Source organism: Maniola hyperantus, chromosome 15 (assembly GCF_902806685.2).
Source record: "Maniola hyperantus chromosome 15, iAphHyp1.2, whole genome shotgun sequence".
NCBI classification, from domain to species: Eukaryota; Metazoa; Arthropoda; class Insecta; order Lepidoptera; family Nymphalidae; genus Maniola; species Maniola hyperantus.
In genome coordinates this window covers 7,383,701-7,411,288 of record NC_048550.1, presented here as the reverse complement: position 1 = coordinate 7,411,288, position 27,588 = coordinate 7,383,701, and the positions used below count along the sequence as shown (strand labels likewise).

At 38.1% G+C, this 27,588-nt stretch overlaps 3 protein-coding genes across 6 annotated transcripts; 2 read left to right on the top strand and 1 right to left on the bottom strand.

Annotated features, from left to right (window-relative positions):
• The first annotated feature begins 213 nt into the window (after positions 1–213).
• Mettl2 (methyltransferase-like protein) lies at positions 214–3,088 on the top strand. The gene is made up of 4 exons (XM_034976427.2): positions 214–412; positions 763–915; positions 1,256–1,747; positions 2,663–3,088. The coding sequence occupies exons 1-4, from the start codon at positions 333–335 to the stop codon at positions 2,973–2,975; spliced, it is 1,038 nt and encodes a 345-aa protein (XP_034832318.1). The 5' UTR covers positions 214–332; the 3' UTR covers positions 2,976–3,088.
• Positions 3,089–3,186: 98 nt separating this feature from the next.
• Positions 3,187–9,778, bottom strand: LOC117989118 (cytochrome P450 CYP12A2-like). 3 transcript variants are annotated; one of them, XM_034976424.2, is made up of 9 exons: positions 9,297–9,778; positions 8,471–8,565; positions 8,241–8,377; positions 7,426–7,541; positions 7,241–7,357; positions 6,106–6,381; positions 5,319–5,478; positions 4,566–4,778; positions 3,187–3,849 (listed from the first exon to the last, which is right to left on the bottom strand). In XM_034976424.2, exons 1-9 carry the CDS (start codon positions 9,362–9,364, stop codon positions 3,523–3,525), a joined length of 1,509 nt encoding a protein of 502 aa, XP_034832315.1. In that variant the 5' UTR covers positions 9,365–9,778; the 3' UTR covers positions 3,187–3,522. The 3 variants fall into 3 exon arrangements, with proteins under 3 accessions (XP_034832315.1, XP_069359520.1, XP_069359521.1); XM_069503419.1 differs by lacking the exon at positions 8,471–8,565 and having other exon boundaries at positions 9,297–9,773; XM_069503420.1 differs by lacking the exon at positions 8,471–8,565 and having other exon boundaries at positions 9,375–9,773.
• Positions 9,779–10,086: 308 nt separating this feature from the next.
• Positions 10,087–27,464, top strand: LOC117989117 (tripartite motif-containing protein 2-like). 2 transcript variants are annotated; one of them, XM_069503390.1, is made up of 12 exons: positions 10,087–10,527; positions 13,628–13,737; positions 14,178–14,815; positions 15,089–15,329; positions 15,972–16,134; positions 16,639–16,815; positions 17,426–17,529; positions 18,060–18,145; positions 18,390–18,548; positions 18,899–19,031; positions 19,222–20,935; positions 21,378–27,464. In XM_069503390.1, the coding sequence occupies exons 2-11, from the start codon at positions 13,647–13,649 to the stop codon at positions 19,470–19,472; spliced, it is 2,043 nt and encodes a 680-aa protein (XP_069359491.1). In that variant the 5' UTR covers positions 10,087–10,527; positions 13,628–13,646; the 3' UTR covers positions 19,473–20,935; positions 21,378–27,464. The 2 variants fall into 2 exon arrangements, with proteins under 2 accessions (XP_069359491.1, XP_069359490.1); XM_069503389.1 differs by having other exon boundaries at positions 10,087–10,609.
• Positions 27,465–27,588: the final 124 nt, after the last annotated feature.

Here is a 27,588-nt window from a genome sequence, read left to right as displayed (position 1 = left end):
CATAGAAAAATAGAAATAAAAGAAAATTTAAAACCTATATATAGGTACCTATCTAGGTTGCGTATGTACAGTGTACTGTACCCTATAGGGATTAGTATATATAGCAGATCCTGTAGTTGCAACTCAGCTCAATAGATGGCGTTACCAAAAAATAGGGACTGATGACTCTATACCCGTATATTCAATGTACTCTGTGCAGACGACAGTTGACGTCAATTTGCCAATTTTAGATTTTAGATTTTTAGGTTAGGTAACATAAAGAGCAGTAAAAATAATATTTCGTATAAAATTATAAATCTGATTTAAATTTAAAGCACTTGATATAAATTTAAATGGAAGTAACAGAGAAAAGACCACAATTTGGAAATAGATTGCTAGAAAATGTGGACGAAGTCTTCAAACATAACGCTTGGTACTTTATTCAACATTATTATTCGAAATAATTGTAAAAATATTAAATGTTCTGAAAGGAATAGTACAGTGAAATTGGAAGCTACAAGATATAGAAAGAAACCACCTGGCGGTAATCGTTATTTAACTGATACGAAACAACTGTATCAATTTAATGCTTGGTTAGGATATTAACCTTACATATTTTACTTATAGTTATCAATATTTAACATAAAATCAACTAAGTATTTTATTGATCTGCAACACATTTGTGAAACGTTACAAGGACAAATCCCTATATATTTTTAATGTTTCATGCTACCTATAAAACAGTTTTCATATATATATTTTTTTAATTTGTTTATATGACAGGGACAATGTTGAATGGGATGCAGAGCAAGAAAAGGCAGCTACTGACAAAGTTCAACAGAATTCTGTAGTTACATTCTCAGAGGAGTGCTTGAAGAATTTAGAAGAAAATGCTGATAAGCATTGGGATGCATTTTATAATATTCATCAAAACAGGTATTTATAATGTCACTCTTAAGTCCAAAATAGTAATATTTTGACTCTAGTGTAGTTAGTTAAAAAAAGTAAACTTATCGAGTTATCAAATTAAATTAGTAAGTCATGAGATAGTTTTTAAGAATTGATAAAGATAAGAATCCCAAGGTGATTAAATGGTGATCTTATACCGGAAAAAAATATTGTTATACCCCCACTAAGTAGACGGAGTACATCAAACAAAGAGAGCCACTGGATCCAGGCGGCACAAAACCCTATCAAACAGTGGACCTAGCTGTTTGGTGGAAGTTTGGTTGATGACTATGAATTAAATACTAAAAGTTACCATAATATCTTTCAGATTTTTCAAAGATCGCCACTGGCTTTTCACTGAGTTTCCTGAACTGGCCCCTGATAATAACTCTGCACCTGTAAGAGTATTTCCACAAAGTGACCAACAACATAATGACATTAATGAAGAAAATAGAGAGACAGATATCTCCCATAGTGAACCAAGTAATCAACTATGTAATGATATAAATGAAGTACAGAGTACACATAAAGATACTAAACAAAGTAATACAAAACGCCTAATCTTTGAAATTGGTTGTGGTGTAGGCAACACAATTTTTCCAATATTACAATACAGTCAAGACCCTAATTTATTCATCTACGGTTGCGATTTCTCATCAACAGCAATAGAAATTATGAAACAAAATGAGTTGTATGATACAAAAAGATGTGAAGTTTTCGTTTTGGATGCAACTTGTAATGAATGGTCTGTTCCGTTTGAAGAGAATTCACTGGATGTAATAGTCCTTATTTTTGTTTTATCAGCTATAGACCCAGCAAAGTAAGTAAAAGATTTTAATGGAATATAGTAATTGCAATTTTTGTTTTAGAAAATGTACTGTTTTTATTGTTTAAAATCGACACCACAACTCCTTAGACCACATTCTGCTATTTCTAATAGTTTAAGTTTTAGCCATGCTTCCTGTATACTGATGGTATACACCAGGATTGCTAGGTCACAAGTAATAATGCAATCTAAAAACTGAATTCCAAAATAGTTGAATATTTTTGAAAAAGCACTTAATCATCCTATTTTAATTACTCACTAGCAGATGCTCACTACATCGTCCGCGTGGATTTAGGTTTTTTAAAAATCCCATGGGAACTCTTTGATTCTCCGGGATGAAAAGTATCCTATGTCACTCTCCAGGTCTTTTACTATGCCCATGTGTGCAATAAAGATATCAAAATTTTAAAAATATTGCTATACTAGCTTATGCTCGCGACTTCATCTGCATAGAATACATAAATTTCAAATTCATTATGGGGTGGAATTAAAAAAAATCCTTTCTTAGTGGATACCTACTCTTTACAAAGAACACATCCCTCCAAATTTCATGTTTCTAGGATTGTATATAAGTCAGTCTATCAGGACTTTGAATTAAATATATACATATTTAATTAGTGTAAATAAATTGATTTAGGATAAATTATTCTTGCAATGCTGCAAAATATTTGTGGTCAAAATATTTCTTAGAAATTATATCAGAGGTTCGATTCCGAAAAACCTGCATCAATCATTATTACAATCGCAATTGTTCTGATTGGCTGAACTTATGCTTTTCTTGTTGCAACTACGTATTGTCGCCAATAGTGAGCGAGCGTCAACCAATCAGAGGTGATTGTGATTGTGACATTGTAGCAATCAAGTAATAGTTTGTAAGGTGTCTAACAAAACTTATCATTGCTTTTGCAGGATGTCAACTGTCATAAACCAAATTAATAAATATTTGAAGCCAGGAGGTTTAGTTGTATTCAGAGACTATGGGAAATATGACTTAGCCCAGCTAAGATTCAAGAAGGGCCGTTGCATATCAGAAAGCTTTTATGCCCGTGGAGATAACACGATGGTGTATTTTTTCACGCAAGAAGAAATTTCGAAGCTCTTTAAAGATGCGGGATTTATTGAAGAACAAAACTTAATTGATAGAAGACTTCAAGTTAATAGAGGCAAAATGTTAACCATGTATCGAGTGTGGATACAAGCGAAATATCGAAAACCGTTATAACATTGGGTATTTATTTCATATACTATTTTATACATAGTTGTAATTATAATTATCAAGCATATTATTATGATTTTTTTAAAGGATTAAATTTTATTTTATAATTTATAGAAGTAGCTTCTACTCTACATTCAACATGGAAAAGTGATTCAATATTTGGGGATGTAAATAACAAGCCAAGGTTTTATTTTTATAAAACAGCTGCAAGTTACTTTAATAATAATCTTCACATATCTTTTCCTTAAATGCTAAATAACAGTAAATGCATAAAAATAACACTTAATACAAAATTTTAGTTATTAGTAAACCTCTACCTTTGTCATTTGCAGGTTTCCGCTTGAATACAATCACTACTCTTACTATAAATGCTAAAGTGTGTTTGTTTGTCCTTCAATCACATTGCAACTGAGCAATAGATCCATTTTCACGCCTTTCTTCCTTCAATCTCGAAGCACCAGATCAACTGATTCACGTGAATTTTCGCATGGATATCGTTAAAGACCTAGTGACAGACTACTATGAAGGAAAGTCTTTGGTGCTAATGTGATAATTATGTTGCAGTTTCAAACTTAAAATAATAAGGTTTTTTAAATGAATTTATAACTCTCGAAATTACTTGGATCGGTGGTCCTTCCCATGTGACTTTAACGTCACTTAATAATTTCTTCGCAAACACTTCAATCTCCAACTCAGCAATTCTTCTTCCGATGCAAGACCTTATTCCGAACCCAAATGGCAATGTAATCATAGGATGACTGTTACCATAGTAAAGGGGATCTGACTTATCCACCAGCCATCTTTCGGGAATGAATTCAATTGCTCGAGGATAATATTTGTCCAGCCTTGATAGAAACTCATTTGGTGCTATAACATCAACCTGCAAATAGTACAATTACTTAAATATGAACCATCACCATAATAATATCTTCGAAGGTCTAAGAATATTGAATGTTGAAAAGCTTTGACAGAGTTTGGACAAAGAATAAAACAGGTCAACTTAGTTTGTAGTTCTCTCGGTAAAGATAAATTAAGGAGTCAAGACCAAAAGGGATAACATGGTTAGACGCCAGGGGTGGAAGCGACACGGAAGTTGTGATTATCATATTGCGACAGTTGAAATTGTTGCAATGAGCTGAATTTATGACATTCTTACTGTAACTATGCACTCTATACAGTAATGACAGAATTTCAGCATGCTTAAACTATAGGTGTAAAACTTACAGTTCTACGAAGGCGAGTAAGTAATTAAGCGCGAGCAAGCGCTCGCAAACGCACACGTTTAGGGTGAGATCTATAGAGCGCACTATGACTTTGCTTAGACTTAAGACTGAGTTAAAACGAGACAGAGCTATATCTCTCACATAAATCTGTCTCGTTTTAACTCAGTCTTAAGTCTGAGCAAAGTCAAAGCGCGCTCTATAGATCTCAGCCTTAGTGTACCTTACTTATTGAAACACAAGCATGAGCTACTCGCCTTCGTGAAATGCAAAAAATGAATTAGGCCTACTAGTTCATTCAGGAGAGATTCTCAATTCGATAGATATTTTTTTAGATTTTATTATGGGGTCAAATGGGTTTCTAATGGATCCTTACTCCTTTGGGTATATGATATCCAGCAACAAAATGGTCCTTTGTGGTTCTCCGCAAGTTCGCCGGTATCACAGGGAACAATCTAAGCGATTCTTTGAGACACGCTTTTAGATATCGTTTATTTGGTTCCGATGAGCGTATTTCTTCCCGTACTTTATCTTGAATTTTGGGATTTATTGCCAAGTGGTACATAAGACCGATGGTTGTGAATGCGACCTATAAATAAATGTTATAATAACGTGAAATTAGAAAGATGCAAAATGAATCACATGAATGAAGTACATGAATTTATTGTCTCAGCTGGTCTAGGATAATATTGATACTGATTCTGAGCACACCTAAATTTTAGAGTATTCGCATCGTCTTACTAATGTAATATGAAAAGGACAGACACAACTTGACAATTTTAAATTTAATTTAGAGGTGTCAAATTTCGTGACTTAAGCTGCCAGTCGGGAGCTATTGTTTAAACTTGTAGCGTACACTAAAATTTAGAGTCTTTAAATGTAAAATTCATGTTCCGTCCTTTTTAGCAATATTAAAAAAAAAGATGCAGATACTCTAAATTTAGTTTAGAGAAAGATAACAGAATCGATGCCAATGTGTCGCCATGAATTTCATCGACTTTGGTTCGCGAAAAGGCGATTAATTTATCGACTCCCACACGGAAAGCGTATCGCAGAATGAGTAGGAGTCTTACTATAGTAAAGCTAATCAAGACTAGTAGTTTTCAAATATTACTGTAGATCAGTTTACCGTATCAATCCCTGCAAAGAGCATCTCATTTGCCATTACAGTAGCAACTCTCTCATCAATGGCTAATAGCTTTTCAAGTATACTTTTATCTTCTTCTGGGAGCTCATGAGCTCTATCTTTTATTATTCTTTTTGCTTCTTCAATGAATTTAACACTTGTGCTGAAAATTATTATTAAGTATAATTGTTTGAAAAATGGCTATGGCTTCATTTTTAGGGTTCCCTACCTCAAAAGGAAAAACGGAACCCTTATAGGATCACTTTGTTGTCTGTCTGTCTGTCTGTCGGTCTGTCAAGAAACCGACAGGGTACTTCCCGTTGACATAGAATCATGAAATTTGGCAGGTAGGTAGGTCTTATAGCAGACATTTGGGGAAAAATCTGAAAACCATGAATTTGTGGTTACATTACACAAAAAAAATTAAATTGTGGTCATGAACTAATAATTAGTATTTTCAATTTCGAAGTAAGATAGTTATCTTCCCCCCACTTGATATAGTTATATAGTTATATCAAGTGGGGTATCATATGAAAGGTCTTCACCTGTGCATTCTAAAACAGATTTTTATTTATTTTTATGCATCATAGTTTTTGAATTATCGTGCAAAATGTCGAAAAAATATGACTGTAGTACGGAACCCTCGTTGCGCGAGCCTAACTCGCACTTGGCCGGTTTATGTTATAAAAAATAATAGCTTTCGAATTTCAATTCATTCCTTTAACCGTTGATCTATTGAGGTTTTGTAAAATAATTACTTCATATTCATTAGTAGAAACCAGATACTTACTCCCATTGTAAATCAAATGTTTTTATTATTTTTTTATAATTTGACGTAGCGTAATATTTCCAAAGGCTCGGCAAGAATTCCAATTTCATTGAAAGATTTATAACGTCTTGAGCACATTTTATAATGACTCGACCTGGGTGATCTTCCGTGAGGTTGTCCTCCAAACATCCCAGTCTCGTTCCAAGGGCTATAACTGCTACAGATTCTAAGGACCATTTCGTAATCTCCAAATCTAAGTCCTCCTGCAGGGAGGCGTCCTTTTTAATCCTTTGTAATCTATTTTGAAAAAAAGCGTTATCATTTTTAGGGTACCGTACCTCAAAAGGAACACTGATAGGATCACTTTGATGTCTGTCTGTTTGCCTGTCTGTCTGTCCACGCCGTCGTCCGTCGTCCGTCGTGCCTGTCAAGAAAACCTATAGGGTACTTCCTAGAATCATGAATTACTTGACCTAGAATCATGAAATTTGGTAGGTAGGTAGGTGTTATAGCACAAGTAAAGAAATAAATCGGAAAACCGTGAATTTGTGATTACATCACAAAAAAATTAAAATGTGTTTATGAACAAATAATTAGTATTTTCAAAGTAAGATAACTATACCAAGTAGGGTATCATATGAAAAGGCTTAGTCTGTACATTCGAAAACAGATTTTTATTTATTTTCATGCATACTCAATATATCTATATCTACTCGTGTGCTATCATCACTAAAAATGGATGACCGACGCCCATGCGTGTTTGGATGTGTGCTGAGCAGCACTTGGGCCTCTGACAGTTCACTATACACATAGTTCCTTGTTGTACTAATTCCGGGATACGCAATACGCATTGGACACGCTGCTATCGCAAGTAGTTTCTGACCAGGAGTCAGGACATTGTGTTATCTTTATATTTACTTTGGTTATAAATTAAAAAACAGACCTTTGAGACCAGCTGCACTATAGAGAGTTACCGTTAAGGTTACCCACCAAAAACAAGCAAATTGGGTTACACAAATTCTTACCTCCATTCTGAAAAAGTGTTAACCATTGACTTGTGCAACCCAAACTGGCTTTTTTCAACTGTAACAGTAACGGCCTGTGCTGCAACTGGCTCGTTCGCACTAGGAATATCATCAGAAACCATAATATGTACCTTGCCACCATATCCGCTGCAATTTCTTCTAACACTGGCGTATAAAGTTTCACCAATTTCGGTTTCAACAATGCTGGATTGACTTTTGTTCGGAAATCACGCCATTGCTCACCTTGCCTGAAAGTACGTTGAGTTTGATTAAACTGGCCATTAAAAAACTTAAAGAACTTTTATTATTAACTTACGCAGTGGTTAATCCATAAACACCGTCATAATTCGACTTTCTCAATTTAGTCCTGTAATAAACCAGAGTTTCGAATCCAGGTCGAGATGGCGCTACCAAATCTTCGGATCTATAAACCTAGGCAAAATATTAAAAAATATACCTATTAGGATTAGGCACTTTGCACCGGTATCCAAAAGTCTGTGGTGTCTGTCTGTCGGTGGTAGTCTAATGGTTAAGACGTCGGCCTTCTATTTGGGAGATCGGGCGTTTAATCCCGGAACCGCACCTCTACCTTATCGTAGTTATGTGAGTTTTAAGTAATTAATTAAATTCCTGAAAAGGCGGCAACGCATTGGCGGTTCGTCTGGTGGTGCAAATGTACATAGGCATAGTGCATGCCTGAGAGTTCTTCATACTGCTAATCCGCACTAGACCACGTGACACACTATGGTCTAACCCCTCTCATTCTGAGAGGAGACCCGTACTTAGTAGTGGGCCGGCGATGAGTTGATCATTATGATGACGATAAAAGCCGCGGCCTCGAGCGGCAAGGGATTCCGGGGAGACATATTCATTCATATGGTGTGGCCCTGTCACCACCACCGGTGTCGTCCAGGGCAGCGCCAAATAAATGGATATGCATTGTGACATTGCCCCGCCCCGCCCAGGGCTATCGTCGAGGCCGCCGCCTTAAAACTAAACTATTGGATTACAAAAAAGTATTGTAAAAAAAAAGGGGTCGATAATACGTTGACGGATGACAGAAGTGAGTGGAAGAAGAAGACATGTTATGCCGACCCCACGTAGCGTGGGATAAGGTAAGGAAGAAGATACCTGGTTGAAGTGATCTGGTTCGTAAAGAAAAACCATTGATGCTCTTGCAAATACGCCGTCCAGTTTAACTATTGATCCGTACTTCTCAAACAAAACTTGCGCTAATTCGAAAAAATTCGCACGAATCCCCACGGATCCTAAAAAAATCGTAAATATATTAAGGTGTGTTGAAAGAAGTAAGTATGTAAAGAAAAGTACCTAAGTATTTTGATTTAAGTCGCTGATCATACCAATTCCTGGTATGAAATTATGAATGGGGCCTATCACAGGCAAGGAGGATAGTCCAGGTATTGATTCGAAGGGCTTGTGTGGTAACGTCGAATACCTGGAAGAAAATTCCCTTAAATAAAGCCTATCTCGGTAATTATCCGGCTTGAAGGACCAATTTTGATGCGACCCTATGATCTTTTTATTTTTTTAGCAATGCTTAAATTTATCTTTTAACTAAAAAATACATAATTTAGAACATGTAAAACTATGTATAATCTAAAGAAACAATGAATTCCTGATTTAGTGAGTAGGTACCTAGCCGGTATTTCTGGAACTACCTACAATACGCGGCGGAAAGTAATGTACATCGACATTTAAAAGGAGATAGCAGATTTGTAGAGCATTGTCATTGAGACCGACAAAACGTCATATAGGTATATATGAGAGACAGAGACAACGCTCTACGAAGCCGAAATGTCATTCTGAAGACCGATGTACATTACTTTCTGGCTGCCACGTACTGTACCTGCCTATTTTTATTAGTAAAATGTACCTACAATATTATATTTTATGAATAATACTAGGTACCTACGCTGTTGTAAAAAATGTCCATATATTTTGAATTAGCAACACAACTTACGAAAATCTTAGAGAGACCTAAGTATCTAGTAATAGTAATAAAGTCTTGACCTCCCTAGAGTAAATATATTCCTTGGTCTTGGCGGATGCACTACCGTGCCCCATCATAATCAATTACTTACGTAAGTATTTATTTTTAGTTCTATTATGTAGGTATAGATAACAGATTTCTTTCTACATCGATGGACAGTTAAAATTGTAACGTACCTCTTAATACTTCGAATTTGACTTGCTAGGATAATATTAAAGCAACGTTTAATTAAAAATTCACTCATATTTACATACAAAGAAGAACACAGCACTCTAATCTCCAAAATTACTGAAGCAAAGAGTATGAAAACATGAATCGCTACGCTATGAAGTGTAGAGCCGACGCCCGACTGCCGAATGTTATTTCGTGTATAAAAATGACCTTGTGTTATATCAATAGTAGCACTAGTAGATAGGTATGTGATTGCTATTTTATATCTAGTTCCTGTTTTGTTATTATGTTTGAGGCATCAAATTATGTAATACTAGATGATGACAGCGACTTCATCCTCGTGGATATAGATTTTTTAAAATCCCATTGGAACTCTTCGATTTTCCGGGATCGAACGTAGCCAGTGTCCGTTCCAGGGATATAAGCTAACTCTGTACCAAATTTCATTAAAATCGGTTAAACTGTTGGGCTGTGAAAAGCTAGCAGACATACAGACATACTTTCGCATTTATAATATTAGTATGGAAGTATTGATGGATTTATGATAAGATAAAATAGCAATCACATACCTATATCTACTAGTGCTAGACAGACAACGAAGAGTGAGGTACGGAACACTAAAAATGCTTTGAGAAAAGTCAAACAGTCAGTCAAACCATGAAAATGTTACCCGTTTCTACTGTGCCTATATTTATAGTCTGTGTTCGTTTAGAATCTCTTTATTGTCATTTTTGACAGTTGCAATTTTTGACACTGACATTTCATATTTGACAGTTGACGGCTGATGAATGACGTTTTGGAGGAGGGAGAGTAAATGGTTGACACAAAAATAAGTTTTGATAAATATTTGGAAACAAAACCAATACAAATGTATCTAAAATTGTTTATATTTAGTAGCAAGCATTTCATCTCTGCCCAGTGACACAAAGTAACCTTCTCAAATAAGTTACATAGTCGTAGAAAGCTAAAGTGAACTATCTTTCTTTGTCATGAAAATAGTTTTTCTATATTATCGATCGATTACGAAAGACTATTCAACTATATGCATATTGTTCTGAACATTGCAGGCGATTTTATTTTGTTTAGATCCTGTGATAAAATCGCGCGTATACTGGTGATTCAGAAATTGGCATAGAGTTACGGAAGTCGGTGTGCTAACGTGGTAAAAGAAATGTGGGTACAGCTTCGTTAGTGCATAGTGTTCCGATAAATTATTTAAAAAGATCGCACTTTAAGGTGAGCTCCCGACACTTAAATCATGAGATAAACTTACTGAAGTGTGCCTGGAATTTACGTCCATGTATTGTTGTTCTTTCCTGTGAGTATTTTTCTTTTTATCTTATTAACTATTCACTCAGACTTCATTTATAATAACTATGCTTTATTCACTAATACATTATTTTGAATATTCGTTTAGTTCCCTTTTCTATTTTTTCTCTATTCATGATTTTTTAAACTGATTATTATAATATATATTGCTATTTGTTGACTCTCTTATATTTACAGAACCTAATCTCAATTTAAAAAGCTTAAGTTGTGAAAAGGCTGTTTTATTAATTAATTTTAAATGTCAGCTATCCAGGTATATAATTATACTATAATCTGAATTTAAATCATAATAAAATATAAGGTGCAAATTATCAATGAAAATTATGTAATCAATTTAATTAGCATAGTACAATGCATTACATTTTCTTTCCTTGTAAAGTAATTATTGTTCTTGATTGTCTTCCATGAACTACTTATATACAAACAACAAATACCTAAGATAGTATGTAATTATTGCATTGTTTCTTTTTTATATCAGATATTATTTCCATCTAGATCAGTTCACTAGAAAAAAAACATTGGAAAAAACTACAATTGTTGAAGCAATTTAATTTTGTTTTTTGCTGTATGTTAATAGATGATGCCAGCGAATTTGTCTGCATGGATTTAGGTTTTGAAAAATGTGGTACTCTTCGATTTTCCAGGACAAAAAGTAGTCTATGTCTATCTTTTCAAGCTCTGTACAAAATTTCGTTCAAAATCGATTAGAGTTGGGTGTTTGTAAAGCTAGCAGACAGACAGACACACTTTCACGTTTATAATATATGCATGGATTGGTGCTAATTAATTATTGTTAATATGAAAATCATGTTTTATTATTGGGCCCTTTGATGGTAAAGCCCAGTAATAAAAAAAAAGTCGGCAGTTGTGTTACACATCACAGTTCACTACAGTTAGGGAACTTCCAACAAAACATTGAGCTCAGAGTCACTGGCAGTGGTCAAATGTTAGTACATTTGACGCAGGTAGCCCTAATGTAGTAATTAGTAATTTTTCTTTGATTTGATGTTACCATAGCCTAATATTTGAGATATTGTTGGTTCAGGATCAAACCAAGAGTTCCCTTATTCTAGTTCACTCTGGTTTTGTCAATTGCAATATAAGCATATCCAAACTGCAATTTTGTCATCAACTCACAGTCCAAATACAGACCATCTGTCTTGACACTAAGTACTTACTTCAAAATTATTTTATTTGGACAATTTGACAAACCTGATATTTTGTAACAAACATCATTCAATTGAAGCCAATGAAATAAATCAAGAGCAATCTGCCCTGATTGGTGAATCACAAATTAGGTGCAGACTACAGAGCTCGTGCATATTATCTCATATCACATATATGCACTGTAAACAGGTTACATTAATTATAATGAAATGTTCTCCTGTTTCATTGGCCTGCCCTATAGCACAATCTGCAAATTTTTATCAAACCTGGACAGGGATTTAATGTTTATAGGCAGATATGATTAGTATTTCACTTTTAGTCAAATTAATAAAGTAGTAATCCAATTGGGTATTTTCCTACTTTTGAATTTGATAAATATTATTACTTTATTATAAACTAGGATAAAAATAATGACATACGCTGAAAAAATATTAAAATCCAACAAAGATTTACAAAGTTACAGGCATTTTAATTTTGGAGTGGGAGGGGCTTCTATCCCTTTCTCGCAAAACGAAAATTTGTATGAAATCGCACAAAGCTACTATGGCATTAGTAGGGTGTGACGTCAAAATACTATATCGCTATCTTTGTCTAATCAGAAATATTTCAATGCTTATAACTTTTTTGTTATTTGATCGATTTAATTAGTTTTTTCAGTTTTATTTTTATCCTAGTTTATAATAAAGTAATAAAAAAATTGGAGTCAAATATCCAATTAGTACAGTTAAAGCTTGTAATAGGAGTAGGTGCAACAGGTTCTGTTTGAACCTGCAGCTTTTCAGATTTCACTCAACCAACTGTGACTATTGAGCTATTGTGGCTTCTAGCCTTTTTAAATTAGATGTATCCTGCATACATAAATGATCTAACTTTGAACATATAACTAGTATTTACTTATGACATTAAAATTAAAACTAAGAAACAATGTGGCTAATTCTGTTGTATACAATCTCTAAACTAGTCTAAAATGGCACGTCTAAATCTATATCTATCCCTTTCATAATGTTGCTTGCGGAAAAGGATAGCACTAGATTTAGACCTGCTAATAGAGTTTAGTTTGGAGATTGTGTACAAGAAAATCGGCCACATTATTCTTGATATTTTGGGAAACGGAATAACTGTTTATGACCCCGAAAACATCCTATACTAGAAAACATTTTAGCTAGTGAGTTATAAAATAAAATCACTTGTCTGGTTATAAATTAAAATCATGTTAAACATGATTTAACTTCATGATTCAACTTAATTTAATTTTAAGTTTATAATACAAACAAATAAGTTTATTTTGTTGTTCTTCAAATGAATGATAATGTAGTTCGATTTGAACTAACTTAAAATATTGCGACATTTTTAGATGGATGTGACCAAAAATATGAAATAAAAGTTAATTAAAGTTAATGCCTCAACAGTAGGTACTTAGTACTGCACATTGTCTGCTGATTCATTTTGCAAGTCTAGCTTAATAAATTACACACAGCTACACATATAACAAGCACTTCATATTTACCTAACTTTAAACGGAAGGTACTTAACAATGTTTATTTTCCTTTTATTATCATTATTCTATTGAAACTAAAGTGTTGTATTTATGTCATATTATTCAATGTCAAAGGGATTTGTGAGATTACTCTAAGTATTAGTAATAGGTTGGTCAGTAAAACCTTGTTAGTAAAGTAATATGTTAAGAAAAAATGCTTGTAAAAGTTTTATATTTAACATTAATTATACTGTGTTTAGAGTATGTATTAGTTAATGTAAGGATGTTTGATCGACCAAAGTTGCGTGTGATTTTCTACTTAGTGGAAGTAGCTTTATATTGCCTTTCGTTGTCATGGAACAGTTCGCGGCTGGGCGTCGGGATGGCGAGCATGAGCTCCACGCTCGTCGAGACCGTCTCCATCAACTACGAGGACTTTAACGAGAGCTTCCTCACTTGCGGCACCTGTTTATGTTAGTACACCTTTTCTCTTACCTCACCCCATTGTTTGCATTGCTGCCATTCAGAGCACATACAAAGCACATTTAATTTTTCAATAGTTTAAAATTTACAACGCATAGTTTTCCAGTCAGCATCTTGTTGATACTAGCTCTTGCCGGCAATTTCGCCTGTGTGGATTTAGGTTTCCATTAATTTTTTCGAGGTAAAAAGCATCCTATCTTCCACTCTGGGATACATTCTTGTATCATCAAAATCTGTTCAGTGGTTGAGCTATGAGAAGTTATCAGACAGAATTGCTGTTTATATAATCAGTTTCAATGTTTATTTGAATGACTGTACAATGTTTGTGACATTAAATACTACATTACATTAAATAAGACATAATGTTAGAATCAGCATAAGTCAGTTTATAAGCTCACTATAATAATGTCATAATTTTTCATTCTTACAGGCACTTACGACGGCAGTGAACACACCCCGAAGCTTCTGCCGTGTTCTCACACAGTGTGTCTGCACTGTCTCACTCGAATAGCTGCATCACAAACGAGAGATGCGGGTAGTTTCAGATGTCCCATATGCCGCGAACTGATCACCATTCCCCGCGGTGGAGTGTCGGCCTTACCGCCGTCGTTTCTCGTGAACCAGTTACTAGACTTAATGGCCAGACAGAGGAGGGAAGTGATACCGCAGTGCAGTTCGCACCCAGGCAGGGAATTGCTCTTCTGCGAGACCTGTGACTGCGTATTCTGCAGACACTGTGCGGACGGGCCCCACAGTGACACACCTTGTGATCATACCGTGGTGCCGTTTTCTATAGCTTTAAAGAGAATGTCGGAAATACTATTGTATAGAGCCAACGAGTGCCTGAGTAAGCTCGGCTCGGCCAGGGAAGCCGTGGCGAGTGAGTTGAGGAGGTTAGAGGCAGCGGCGACGGCGGCCGATGAAGCGATAGATAGACACTTTACAGAATTAAAAGCTGCCTTGGATAAACGTCACAGCGAACTGAAATCAGCCGCGGCGGCTGCGGCCACGCATAAACGGAAGCTGCTGGAAGAACAGTTGAAATTGATTGATGCTGAGAAAGCAAAGGTACAGCATACATATTACCTATTACCTTATTACCTATATTTCTATAACCACCTCTCATTTTTAGGGTTCCGTACATCAAAAGGAAAAAGAAATAAAGTTAGTTCACTAAATAACATTTAGATGGCGCTGTCCGTCATTAACTTGCAGTGTTGTACATAAAAATGTTATATCTTGTACAGTGGTGTCGGAACCCTTTGTGTGAGTCGGACTTGCACTTAACAGATTTTTTGATTATAAAATGTACCTATTGCTATCTGTTTCTCAAAATTTTAGGTAGAGGCTGAATGTTCCGGTCTGCAGCAACAAGTTGAAGTGAGGGAGGTAAGCAGCCGAGCAGCGGCCCTAGGAGCAAGACTCGGGGACGCGGCCGCGCTTGCCGAGCCCAGAGAGAACGCCTTCCTGGCGGTAGACTTTGCTCATAACAACGCTCAGCAGAGGTTTGCTGACGCTCTGGCTGAGTTAGGCCGAGTTCGCACTAGTACTACTTTCCCTGGTCTTTGTACTTTGCAGTTGGGTGCGTATATTTGAATTTAATTTGCATACTTCTCTTTTTATGCGACTTTTGCGAAGTTTGTTAGTTGTCAACTAGAACTACCCTGCAAAAACAAGTCTCCAGACGTTGGTTTTTTTATTTCGATCAACTGTGATTTCAACTCGATCTGCAGTAACAAAACTCAAAAGTAGTTGAAAAATCGATTGCCAATGTTTTGTTTTATTGGTTTACCAACAGACACAAAAAGCAAAAATTACAATGTTGTGCAGAGAGAAATTTTTTAAGTGTAGTTACACTTAATAGCTTTGGTAGCCTATCGGAAGCTGTGATAGCCAGGCGGTTAGGACTGCCTTCTAATCAGAGGTCGGGAGTTCAATACCTCAAGACCTCTAACTTTTCGGAGTTATGTGCGTTTTAAGTAATTAAATAACACTTGCTTTAACAGAGAATCAAAGGTGTGTGAAGTCTACCCATTCGCACATGGCCAGCGTGGTAGATTATGGCCAAAACCCTTCTCACTCTGAGAGGAGACCCGTGTTCTATAGTGAACCGGCGAGGAGTTTATCATGATGATGATGATGACACCTAATAACTGGCAAACCAGCATGCATATATATAAACATGCAAGTGTGGACGGACTGGTTATCACAAGATTGTTTCCAGAGTCGGCATGCGTGTGCGGGCTGGAGATGGTTGTGGTGCTGCGGACCGTGGACTACCACGGCGAGGCGCGCAGCACGGGCGGAGACCCCGTCACGGCCGCCGCCACGCTGGACGACGCGCCGCTGCCGTGCACTGTCACCGACCTCGACTCCGGCCTCTATAGGTATGAGTACGAAAGGTTTACCTTCCAGCCAGTATCTTTTAGAGCTTATTAGGGTTCCGTACCTCAAAAGGAAAAAAGGAATCCTTATAGAATTACTTTGTTATCTGTCCGTCTGTCTATCGTGTCTGCCAAAAAAACCTATAGGGTACTTCTCGTTGACAGGATCGGGTTAAACGGATCGACGTGATTTTTTGCATGGATATAGTTCAAGACCTGGAGAGTGAAATAGGCTACTTTTTATCCCGAGAAATCAAAGAGTTCCCATGGGATTTAGAAAAAGTGAACCAACGCGGGCGAAGTCGCGAGCATCAGCTAGTCACAAAATAAAATAAAAAGTATTATTTCTTGTGTAACGGTACGGAATCCTTCGTGTGCGAGTCCGACTCGATATGCGCATCGTACTTCGTACGGCAGTGTGTAAGTGAGAGGAAATTATTGGCGCCGCCATTTTCGCCTCATTTATTTATTGTCACGAGTTATAGTCAGATAAATTTTTGGGCACAGAATCTCAATGCGTCCGTGGAGTGGCGGCGCGGTGTCCGTGCGCGTGCTAGTGTTCTCTCGCGGCGTGCGCGACTCGCCGCTGCGCGCGCAGGTGCTGCCCGCTGCAGTGCCGCTGCGCGTGTGGGGCGCCCGGGGCTCCGGCAAGGAACAGCTCAACCAGCCCGTTGCTGTCGCTAGGTACCAACAAATTGTCACAGATTAAACCAAGTAGGTATAGTCTGTACACAATATCTTCTCACGCGTTATTTTAACTCTATGGGTTAACTGTTTTGTCAAAAGTACGGTTCACCTTTAAAATAAGGACTAAAATCGTACTTTTGTCATGATATTTGACATATGAAGTTGCGCGTGAGAACTCATTTTTTACGCATTTTTTTTTAAATTATCAAATCAAAATACAATATAAAAAGCTTAGTCTAAAAACACCGAATAAACCACAGAGTTTTGTCCTCAGTGCCTAGCTGCAACGATTAGGTATTAACTAATTACTTAAACAGATAATACAGTTGTGAGAAAAACAAGGTAAGTACTGCTACAGTAGGTATAGAACGCGAAGAATCAAGTAAGTATGAAATATATAATCGTGAGTAGGCTTATTAAATTTATAGGTTTATTAGGTGAATAGGATTAGCACTAGGTAAGGTTAGCATTATACATAATGGTGGTGTTAATTGAACAGGTGATATTTTCTTAGCTACAGCTAAGTAGTTTTCTGTTGCTACAGCAATAGAAAACTTTTCTAGAACTTTGTTAGAAATATCGAATTTGGTATTGGTTTACATTTCAGATGTCCAAAACGCCGGGAAATATACGTTCTTGATGCTGGAAATTCAAGAGTCAAAGTTTTGGATGACGAGACGTTTGCTTTCAAGACGCATATCGTAAATGACGGTAAGGATTTCTGAAACGTTTCTTAAACAATAAATAAACAATGGGGCCGATTCTCTAGTACACAATCTCTAAACTAAACTAAATTAACAGGTCTAAATCTAGTGCTATCCTTTTCTGTAAGCAACATTATGAAAGGGATAGCAATAGATTTAGACGTGTCATTTTAGTTTAGTTTAGAGATTGTGTACAATGGAATTAGCCACAATGAGGCGGATTCTCTTGTACACAATCTCTGAACTGAACTAAATTAACAAGTCTAAATATAGTGCTATCCTTTTTCGCAAGCAACATTATGAAAGGGATAGCGATAGATTTAGACGTGCCATTTTAGTTTAGTTTAGAAATTGTGTACAACGGAATTAGCCTCAATATTTTATGAATGTTCATTAGTCGCCATTTTTAACTGGTAACTCCGTACTTGCACCTTATAAAAATGCATGTTGGTTTGGGTGTGCACTCAATTAATTCTCCCTGTGCATTGTATTATTGGCAAACCAATAAAATAAAATGACAATATGACATTGTTGTAGGATTAGCGGGTCGAAGTTGCACGGGCATAGCGGTTACGGCAGAAGGCGTTGTTGTTGTTAATTGGCGGACAAAAACTCTCACCGAGGTATGTGCCTTGAATTCAATATGTTCCTTGAATAAGGGAGGGTAAAAGTATTTAGCAGCAGAACTAATTGGTCCTTGTGTATTTCTGCTTGAGCAAAAAGTGGCGTAGTGAGCAAAAATTGGCAATCTAGTATCAACCAACCGTGTGCATTCGCGCGATAGAAATCCCCGCGCGCCGTTTAAGAAATCTAAAATCGACAAAATTTTGCAATAATGGTCACTGTAATACTGGGTTTTGTTAACAGATAAATTGTGAAGGCGTTACAGTACGTACAATCCGCTCGGAGCGCCTCGTGGAGCCGGTGTGCGTCGCGGCGCACGCGGCCTCGCGGCGCCTCGCCGTCGCGGACAACGGCGCGCGCACCGTGTTCGTGTTTGACACGCACGGCAATATCGAGCGAGAGGTGAGCGACAGATACACAGGAGCGCCTCGTGGAGCCGGTGTGTGTCGCGGCGCACGCAGCCTCGCCGTCGCGGACTAGTTATGATTGGTGTTTGGGTGACAGATATTGGGTTAATTCTCTGTTTCATCAATCATTGATAACTCGTCTAATAGAAGCCTTACAGGTACACACATTTGGACCAAAAACTCGAAAATTTTCTAAATTAAATTTTTTAAACTAAATACAGCTAAAAAACTATTAAAAACCGTAAGTAAGGTGTATTTGCATTTTCCAATAATTTTTGAACCAACCAACCAAAGCTTACGTTCTGGCGTCTTACTAATGCTGCAATACAATAATGTGTTGGCCAGATCGGTAACGGCGACCTGGGTATGGTGGGCGGGCTGGCGCTAACGGAGGACATGCTGGTGGTGGCCGACGTGGCTATCAGGGTTTACGACTCGGAGGGCAACCTGCAGACTACGCTCGCGCCCATTCCTAAAGGTGATCTATACATATAAGAGGACGTATCCTGAATGACTCATATTCTATCAGCTATTTCTATTTAATGAGGAGTTTAGTTTAAATACCAAAAATTACTTAATTTATTGTATTAAATAGTTTTAAATAAGATTCTGAAATTAGCAAAAAATTGCATAATGATGGGCCGTTAATTTTTTATAATGTCGTCCAGGTCGCGGGGGATACGGCGGTATAGCGGTGGAGCACACGGAAGACGGCTGGCACATTGTGTGCGCGCGCTCCATACGCGGTCGACCCGCGCTCATCGTGCTGGAGGCCGACGGCGCGGGCAGACTGCTGGCCGCCTGCGAACTGGCCGACAAGAAGCCGCGGCGAGTGGCCGGCCTCGCCCTTTTGCCGAGAAAGCGCGCTCTGCTGGCCGACCTCGCGGGCGACTGTTTGAGACTGCACACTTATTGGTGAACGGTAAGTAGCAGCTATTGGTTTCGAAGACAGAACGGGCCGACAAGAAGCCGCGGCGAGTGGCCGGCCTCGCCCTTTTGCCGAGAAAGCGCGCTCTGCTGGCCGACCTCGCGGGCGACTGTTTGAGACTGCACACTTATTGGTGAACGGTAAGTAGCAGCTATTGGTTTCGAAGACAGAACAGGCCGACAAGAAGCCGCGGCGAGTGGCCGGCCTCGCCCTTTTGCCGAGAAAGCGCGCTCTGCTGGCCGACCTCGCGGGCGACTGTTTGAGACTGCACACTTATTGGTGAACGGTAAGTAGCAGCTATTGGTTTCGAAGACAGAACGGGCCGACAAGAAGCCGCGGCGAGTGGCCGGCCTCGCCCTTTTGCCGAGAAAGCGCGCTCTGCTGGCCGACCTCGCGGGCGACTGTTTGAGACTGCACACTTATTGGTGAACGGTAAGTAGCAGCTATTGGTTTCGAAGACAGAACGGGCCGACAAGAAGCCGCGGCGAGTGGCCGGCCTCGCCCTTTTGCCGAGAAAGCGCGCTCTGCTGGCCGACCTCGCGGGCGACTGTTTGAGACTGCACACTTATTGGTGAACGGTAAGTAGCAGCTATTGGTTTCGAAGACAGAACGGGCCGACAAGAAGCCGCGGCGAGTGGCCGGCCTCGCCCTTTTGCCGAGAAAGCGCGCTCTGCTGGCCGACCTCGCGGGCGACTGTTTGAGACTGCACACTTATTGGTGAACGGTAAGTAGCAGCTATTGGTTTCGAAGACAGAACAGGCCGACAAGAAGCCGCGGCGAGTGGCCGGCCTCGCCCTTTTGCCGAGAAAGCGCGCTCTGCTGGCCGACCTCGCGGGCGACTGTTTGAGACTGCACACTTATTGGTGAACGGTAAGTAGCAGCTATTGGTTTCGAAGACAGAACGGGCCGACAAGAAGCCGCGGCGAGTGGCCGGCCTCGCCCTTTTGCCGAGAAAGCGCGCTCTGCTGGCCGACCTCGCGGGCGACTGTTTGAGACTGCACACTTATTGGTGAACGGTAAGTAGCAGCTATTGGTTTCGAAGACAGAACGGGCCGACAAGAAGCCGCGGCGAGTGGCCGGCCTCGCCCTTTTGCCGAGAAAGCGCGCTCTGCTGGCCGACCTCGCGGGCGACTGTTTGAGACTGCACACTTATTGGTGAACGGTAAGTAGCAGCTATTGGTTTCGAAGACAGAACGGGCCGACAAGAAGCCGCGGCGAGTGGCCGGCCTCGCCCTTTTGCCGAGAAAGCGCGCTCTGCTGGCCGACCTCGCGGGCGACTGTTTGAGACTGCACACTTATTGGTGAACGGTAAGTAGCAGCTATTGGTTTCGAAGACAGAACAGGCCGACAAGAAGCCGCGGCGAGTGGCCGGCCTCGCCCTTTTGCCGAGAAAGCGCGCTCTGCTGGCCGACCTCGCGGGCGACTGTTTGAGACTGCACACTTATTGGTGAACGGTAAGTAGCAGCTATTGGTTTCGAAGACAGAACGGGCCGACAAGAAGCCGTGGCGAGTGGCCGGCCTCGCCCTTTTGCCGAAAAAGGGTGCTCTGTTGGCCGACCTCGCGTGTGACTGACTAAACACAGAGTTGAAGAACGATAAACTAACTGACGAATAACATTGTGCCAGATTTCCAATACAAAAAAAGTACCAGATTGAGAACCTGCTCTCAAACGTCAATTTTATCTCCCAATTAAATATTATCTAAACAAAAATTTACTGGTTTTTTAAAAATATTTTCAACTGAATTTTTAGCTCTTGTTGTAAACATTTAAATAAACAATGCTAATCTTGCCAACAACCGCTTGGACATTTGTCCCATCTTCCCTGCTATTTTTTGCAAATTTTTTTGAATTATAAATTTTGAAATATAAGCTAACATTTTTACTATATTTCCAGGTGAATCCAATACGGTGGTATATCGTGAGAAGCCAGAAGACGGGAGAAAACGAATTTCATGCTAGTCCAATATTGTAACTGAGAATCGAACTTGGCCATAATCCCGGACTGCGAGCGCCGTCGTACCAAAGTCAGTAGCGTACTATACGCTATTACGATATTCTTAGTACTTACAGTATTTATTTTCTTTAAGCGTCTTTAGTTATAAATTATTTTTAGGATTTTTTTTTACGGATTTCGTTGTCGGATTATTCGACATAACTTACGTGACTGATTTTGTTTTTTTTATCATTTAAGTTGCGACTTTCTGTTGTTTTAGTCAGTGATTTGTCGTCGTGGCTCCTATCGAACCTATCTTTTTTTTAAAGTAGGTAAATTGAAATTATGGCTATTATTATTGTGCCATTTTTTTATTAATAAGGTTACTATAACATTTGGTTTAAATTTTCTAAAACTTCTAGAGGAGGCGCAATATTATTCCAGAGCTCATATCATACACAAAATAAATCATTTGATAGGAGCAGCGACTTAATTTTTGTATGTGGATTTATTTTTTAATTGATAGTGATGTTTCATTTAATATAAAATCCCTTAATGGTGTTGACACTTTGACTTAAAATAAGCTGTACTGCTATAATAATAAGAGTAAAGTTTAGTCACAATAAAACGAATTTTTCGATATAAAGAGTAGCGACACTGACAATAGCACGTCAATTTTGAACACCTATCATGTTTGAATACTAGCTTTAGGCCGCTATTTCATCTGTACTAAAAAAAATCCACAAAACATTTGTGATTTGTCGTGTTACCCTCGCAGACTACGGTCGGCCGATAGTTGGACTGACTTTAGCTTACCCGCACTTTGTATCGTACGTAAACGTATGAATGATGATCGTACATAGACACTGTTTTTTTTCCATCAAAGAGGCAGTGTCCCCGTGGTATAATTATCGTGAACTCCTGTTTGGTGTGTGATGAATAATCTGTATGTTAAAAATAATCCCATCTTGATCCCACAACATTTGTGTCTGTAAACAACGTTTTTTGTTTTAAAAAAATCATTTTTTCCACATTCATTTTCTATGTTCAATGCACGAAAGTGTATTTGAAAATCCCATCAGGTTCCGAGTGTTTTTGAACATCAGAACTACACGCACTTATATCTAATACGATTAACTCACGCCCAGGGTGAGAAAACTCATCCAAAGTGCGGTTGGCCAAAGGTCTATTGCTATCGGCCAAAGGTCTATTGCTATCGGCCGATCATAACTTGCTGGCCAAGATTCCCAAGCAAGTATCCCGTTGAACTTTTATCAAATAATGTGGCAAATTCTGTTCCACACAATCTCTAAACTAAATTAACAAGTTTAAATCTAGTGCTATCCTTTTCCGAAAGAAGCGTTTATAAAAAAATACCAATAGACTTGTCATTTTAGTTAAGTCTAGAATTTGTGTTATAACAGAATTAGCCCAAATGTATAGATAGATAGCTTAGCATCAAGTATCAACTGCCATAAACACAAGGAGTTTGTGCCTATAATAGGTATAACGTGATCTGATTAATTAACTAATTTATTATTAGATTCGGAATTCGCTTTGATTTGGAGAACTGATTACTGATTAGACATAAAGCGGATGCGTTGGCTTCATATTTTTCAATTGCAGAATTGTAAAATGATTTAAGTTAATACGAAAAAAAACCTAATTAACTCCTGTACTTAAGTTCTGGTTTATACTAATTTGCCAAAATGTTCCTAAAACCAGAAGTTATTATAATACAACCCATTTAAATCATGTTGGTAATTTTAATTGTTTGTTTGTTTCAATCCATTGTAATTTGTAAGGTATCATCCGAATCAATTAAAGCCAAAGGGTTGAGTTTGTTGCCTTATTGGTCTTTTGCTTATATATATCTGTATCTGAATTCTGAATGATCACATAAGCCACACATGACAGAATCCTGGATTTAATATTTACGTACATTGTTTATAAGAGAACTTCTATTAAAATATTTGTACCACCCATAAGTATTGACTTTTGAAAATGTGTATAGTTCTTAAAATTCATTTGCGCGCTGTCTCATATATTTCGTCCATAAAACATAATAAATGATTAATTTATCTAGAAGTATCACTAACCATTAAGCAATGTTATTCACACTTTAAAAAAATCAACGAGATTGTACACTGTCACTAGACTTGCTAAGGTTTTCAATTTATTCTACCACATTCAGATAATTTTGCTCAATGAAAATGTAACTTCATATCACATGAGAATGCTTCCATTTTGCTAGAATTTAGATATTAAAACGAATTGTTCAGCATTTTAAAAATAATAACTAGGCATCGTAAAGTTTACTTAAGAATTCTGTAGCTCTAATGAAAATGTTCAATGTTGACATCGTACCTGTAGGGAAAAGTTTCTAGGATAAAAATAAGTTACGTTCTTTAACAACCATGACACCGATTCTCTATAAAATTCAAAATGTGGGGACTAGCACGGAAGTTGTGGTTATCACATTGCGACAATCGCAATTATTGTAACTGGTTTTGATTTCGGTACTCTTGCGGTACCAACTGCAATTTAGCCAATAGTGAATGTCAGATAATTCGGTGATTGCGATTGTCACGTCATTGTCGCCTTTGGAGCTAGGCCTGCTGCAGGACAGGACCTTCTATTCCATCACTGCATACTTTGCAACTAACTTCTTCAGAACACTTGTATCATTTACAAAAATACTTAAGTTTTTATACTATACCTACTGTAACCAGAACGCTAGCAAAAACTTAGCGTTATTGTTATACTACCTAAACACAATCCAATATAAACAACCATTTGCCTCATCTTTTAGTTTTAGTGATTTAGTGTTTTTCAAACTCACGTGAATTCGGATCAATGCGCCCCATCTACGACGCGGAATTGACTCCGAGTGACCTACTTACGCAACGTTCGTTGACCTCTAGCGTCAGTCAGATGTTTCATTTGCAATATATCGTGAACTTTGACAAAATATAGGATATTTTAAATATTTTTTCGCGTTTTTCTTATGTGGTAACATATCAGTAATCATCAGTACTATCACCTGTCTTCGTTTTTGCCAGCATTCTGGTTACATCCTGTATTGTAAAAAATTCGTCGCGCGCTATGAACGTAATGGTGGTTTCAGATTATCGTTTTTTCTGCGCGTTTTACGCTCTTTTTGGTTACAAGCTTACCGCGAGCTACAGTACGCGGCAGAAAGTAATATACATCAGCCTTTAGACTGACATTTCGACTTTGTAGAGCGTTGTCTCGGTCACTCGTACCTGTATGTCATTTTTTCGGTCTCAATGATAAGGACAACGCTCTACAAACCTGCTATCTCCTTCTAAATGTCGATGTACATTACTTTCTGCTGCGTACTGTACATTTCGCGCTTCAATAAACCGAGCGCGCGTGCACGCGCTCATACCGGAATGTTCACTCAAACCATCCGTGGGTCAGTAAATAGTAATATGGACTGACGTCTTTCGCCGCTCGCGCTTATATGATTTTATAAGCGCGGCTAAGCTCATAAGACATGCGTCTGTGACAAAAGACGCGTGTGATAAAAACAAAACGCAATACGCATACGCGCAAAAAAACCCCTAATATCTGAAGCCGCTCTTAAACATCGTGACGAAAATTGCATATCTTTGGAGAAATTCTGTGATGTTTAACTTGCCAACGCAGAAGCGTGTTGGATCTTTGTTTCATCTCTCCTTCCAAGGAGATAAGATCTTTGTTCAACTGTTGGACAGTAATACACTGGGGCCGATTCTCTTGTACACAATCTCTAAACTAAACTAAATTAACAGGTCTAAATGTAGTGCCATCCTTTTCCGCAAGCAACATTATGAAAGGGGTAGCAATAGATTTAGACGTGCCATTTTAGTTTAGTTTAGAGATTGTGTACAATGGAATTAGCCACAATGTTATACTTATACCTCCTGTTTCTGAAATACTATTTAATGTTCCGATTAGCGAATCAGCTTATCAAACGTAGATCACTACCAAATTAGATTGCCAAAAGGACGGTTTACTAACAACTCTTTAGGTCTTAAATACCTACCTACATCAATGTGAAAAGGATCATTTGTTTTGTCAAACCAGAGCGTCGCGTTGCCAGAAGGATACGAAATGTATGAAGTTGTTGTTTTGGGTCCTGTTCATAACTACCTTCATATCTTCGGCCTAATTTCATACCTTTTCAAAGAGGCTTCCTAAGAACTGATTTGTCATTTTTTTGGCTTTCAAAAATCGACAAGGCAATTTCAAATTTACATCCATAGTTCAAAATTCAGTAATGAGCGGTTTCTTATGTCAGCGGCGTAGCAGCGTGGTAAGCTTTTCACCTCGCAACGCGCGCTGTAACAAACGCTTATCATCGCCGTAAATTACGATTATTTGTTTTTCTGCATTGCAACCCGGTCAAAATTTGACAGCTCTACAGTAGCAGGCAGGAAATTCTATACATCGACCTTTAGAAAGAGATTTCGGCTTCGTAGAGCGTTGTCTCTGTCTCTCATATACCTATGTGACGTTTTGTCGGTCTCAACAGAGACAACGGCTCTACGAAACCGTTATCTCTTTCTAAATCGATCAATGTACAATATTTCCTGCCGGGTACTGTAATGGGGGTTCGATCCCGGGCACGCACCTAACTTTTCGGATTTAGGTATGTGCGTTTCAAGTAATTAAATATGTTTTCGAAGTTATGTGTGTTTTAATAAATTAAATATCACTTGCTTTAACGGTGAAGGAAAACATCATGAGGGAACCTGCATGCCTGAGAGTTTTCCATAATGTTCTCAAAGGTGTGTGAAGTCTACCAATCCGCACATGGCAGCACGCAGTGTGGTAGACTATGGCCAAACCCTTCTCACTCTGAGAGGAGTACCCGTTCTCTATAGTGAGCCGGCGATGGGTTGATCATGATGATGATGACTGTAATATCCGTTGATTTGATTAGCCTTTCGGAAACTGGAGGTCCATCAATACCATATCGTTAAATTTTGCCATACATTGTTACATCCATGATAGTAAAAGTACAAACCCTATCAAACCGAGTGTTAGTGTGGTTACCAGCTTCATATCATTTTAGCAAATGATTGTTATCTTATCTTTAAGCAAACGATTTAATGTTTTGTAAGTTTGTTTCTTGTGATTGTGAAGTTTGTTAATGTTTTCCTCTATGCTACTAATTTTTATTAAACACGTAAATATATTCTAATTTAACTGAAACCGGCAAATATGTAAACAAACGGCTGCAGTTCAAGGCGAAGTTACGTACCTAATTTGAGATTTTATCAATATTTTTTTAGAATCTAAACGACGAAAGGAAGTTTGTTTGTGTGCACAGTTGATGGTTTATAAAATCAGAGTTCACTATTTACTTACTTGTCACAAACGGTTCACAAATCACTGCCTTTAGAATTACGCGCATTTAATATGACTTAAAATCTCTTAAAATATGAATACTCAAAAATCAGCAATTGGTACAAAAGTAATTTGTGATCAAAGAAATAAATAAAAACGGTTGATTATTTGTGTGAAACGATTAAAGTGACACTATTTCCTGCAAATGTTGAAAATTATATATTTTGACATTTAATAAATACTATTTTTTGTATGTAAGACAAATCGATGGAATTGATTCCCAGACTAGTCGCCCATTGGGTACTATCGCCTCAGTGATTGCTTCACATCAGCAGCTGGTCGTCTGCTTTTTAGCAGCTTATCCCTGCCTTCCGTGCATGTGCATTGCCTCTTTTGTCACTCTGTCGCGGCGTCACTAACGTCACAGACGCTCAACTCGTCCGACCGGAAGGTTCTGTCCAAGTTGGTAGCCACTGCTTAGACTGCTAGAGGCTACACGTTCAGGCGATAGTAGCCAATGTACACCTAGCCCTAAAATTAATTTATTGGTTACATAAGTATATTCATGAGGCATAATTATATTTATCGAAAGCTGTGAAACTGTACTTAAATTATACCCACAGAGTATCTCAGTGTAATGTCGATGATGTCACTTATGCAAAATAAAAATAATATTTAAATCTTGGATAAGTCTTTCATTTCTTTTTCTTTCTAATGTCTCTCGCGTTTGTTTGTGATTTGAGAGTGAGACTAGCTCGAGCTCAGTCGAACGCAATCACATCTAACTCCCTAAGGTGCTTACCCAGATGATGTG

Coding starts and splice junctions, on each gene's coding strand:
- Mettl2 (XM_034976427.2), top strand. CDS start 333: ATGGAAGTAACAGAGAAAAGACCACAATTTGGAAATAGATTGCTAGAA. Junction 413..762: donor GTCTTCAAACATAACGCTTG/GTACTTTATTCA, acceptor TTTATATGACAG/GGACAATGTTGAATGGGATG. Junction 916..1,255: donor TATAATATTCATCAAAACAG/GTATTTATAATG, acceptor AATATCTTTCAG/ATTTTTCAAAGATCGCCACT.
- LOC117989118 (XM_034976424.2), bottom strand. CDS start 9,364: ATGAGTGAATTTTTAATTAAACGTTGCTTTAATATTATCCTAGCAAGT. Junction 7,542..8,240: donor AACCAGATCACTTCAACCAG/GTATCTTCTTCC, acceptor TATTTTGCCTAG/GTTTATAGATCCGAAGATTT. Junction 6,382..7,240: donor GCAGCGGATATGGTGGCAAG/GTACATATTATG, acceptor TTTTCAAAATAG/ATTACAAAGGATTAAAAAGG.
- LOC117989117 (XM_069503389.1), top strand. CDS start 10,590: ATGTATTGTTGTTCTTTCCT. Junction 16,135..16,638: donor CTCGACTCCGGCCTCTATAG/GTATGAGTACGA, acceptor TTTTGGGCACAG/AATCTCAATGCGTCCGTGGA. Junction 19,032..19,221: donor GCTCGCGCCCATTCCTAAAG/GTGATCTATACA, acceptor AATGTCGTCCAG/GTCGCGGGGGATACGGCGGT.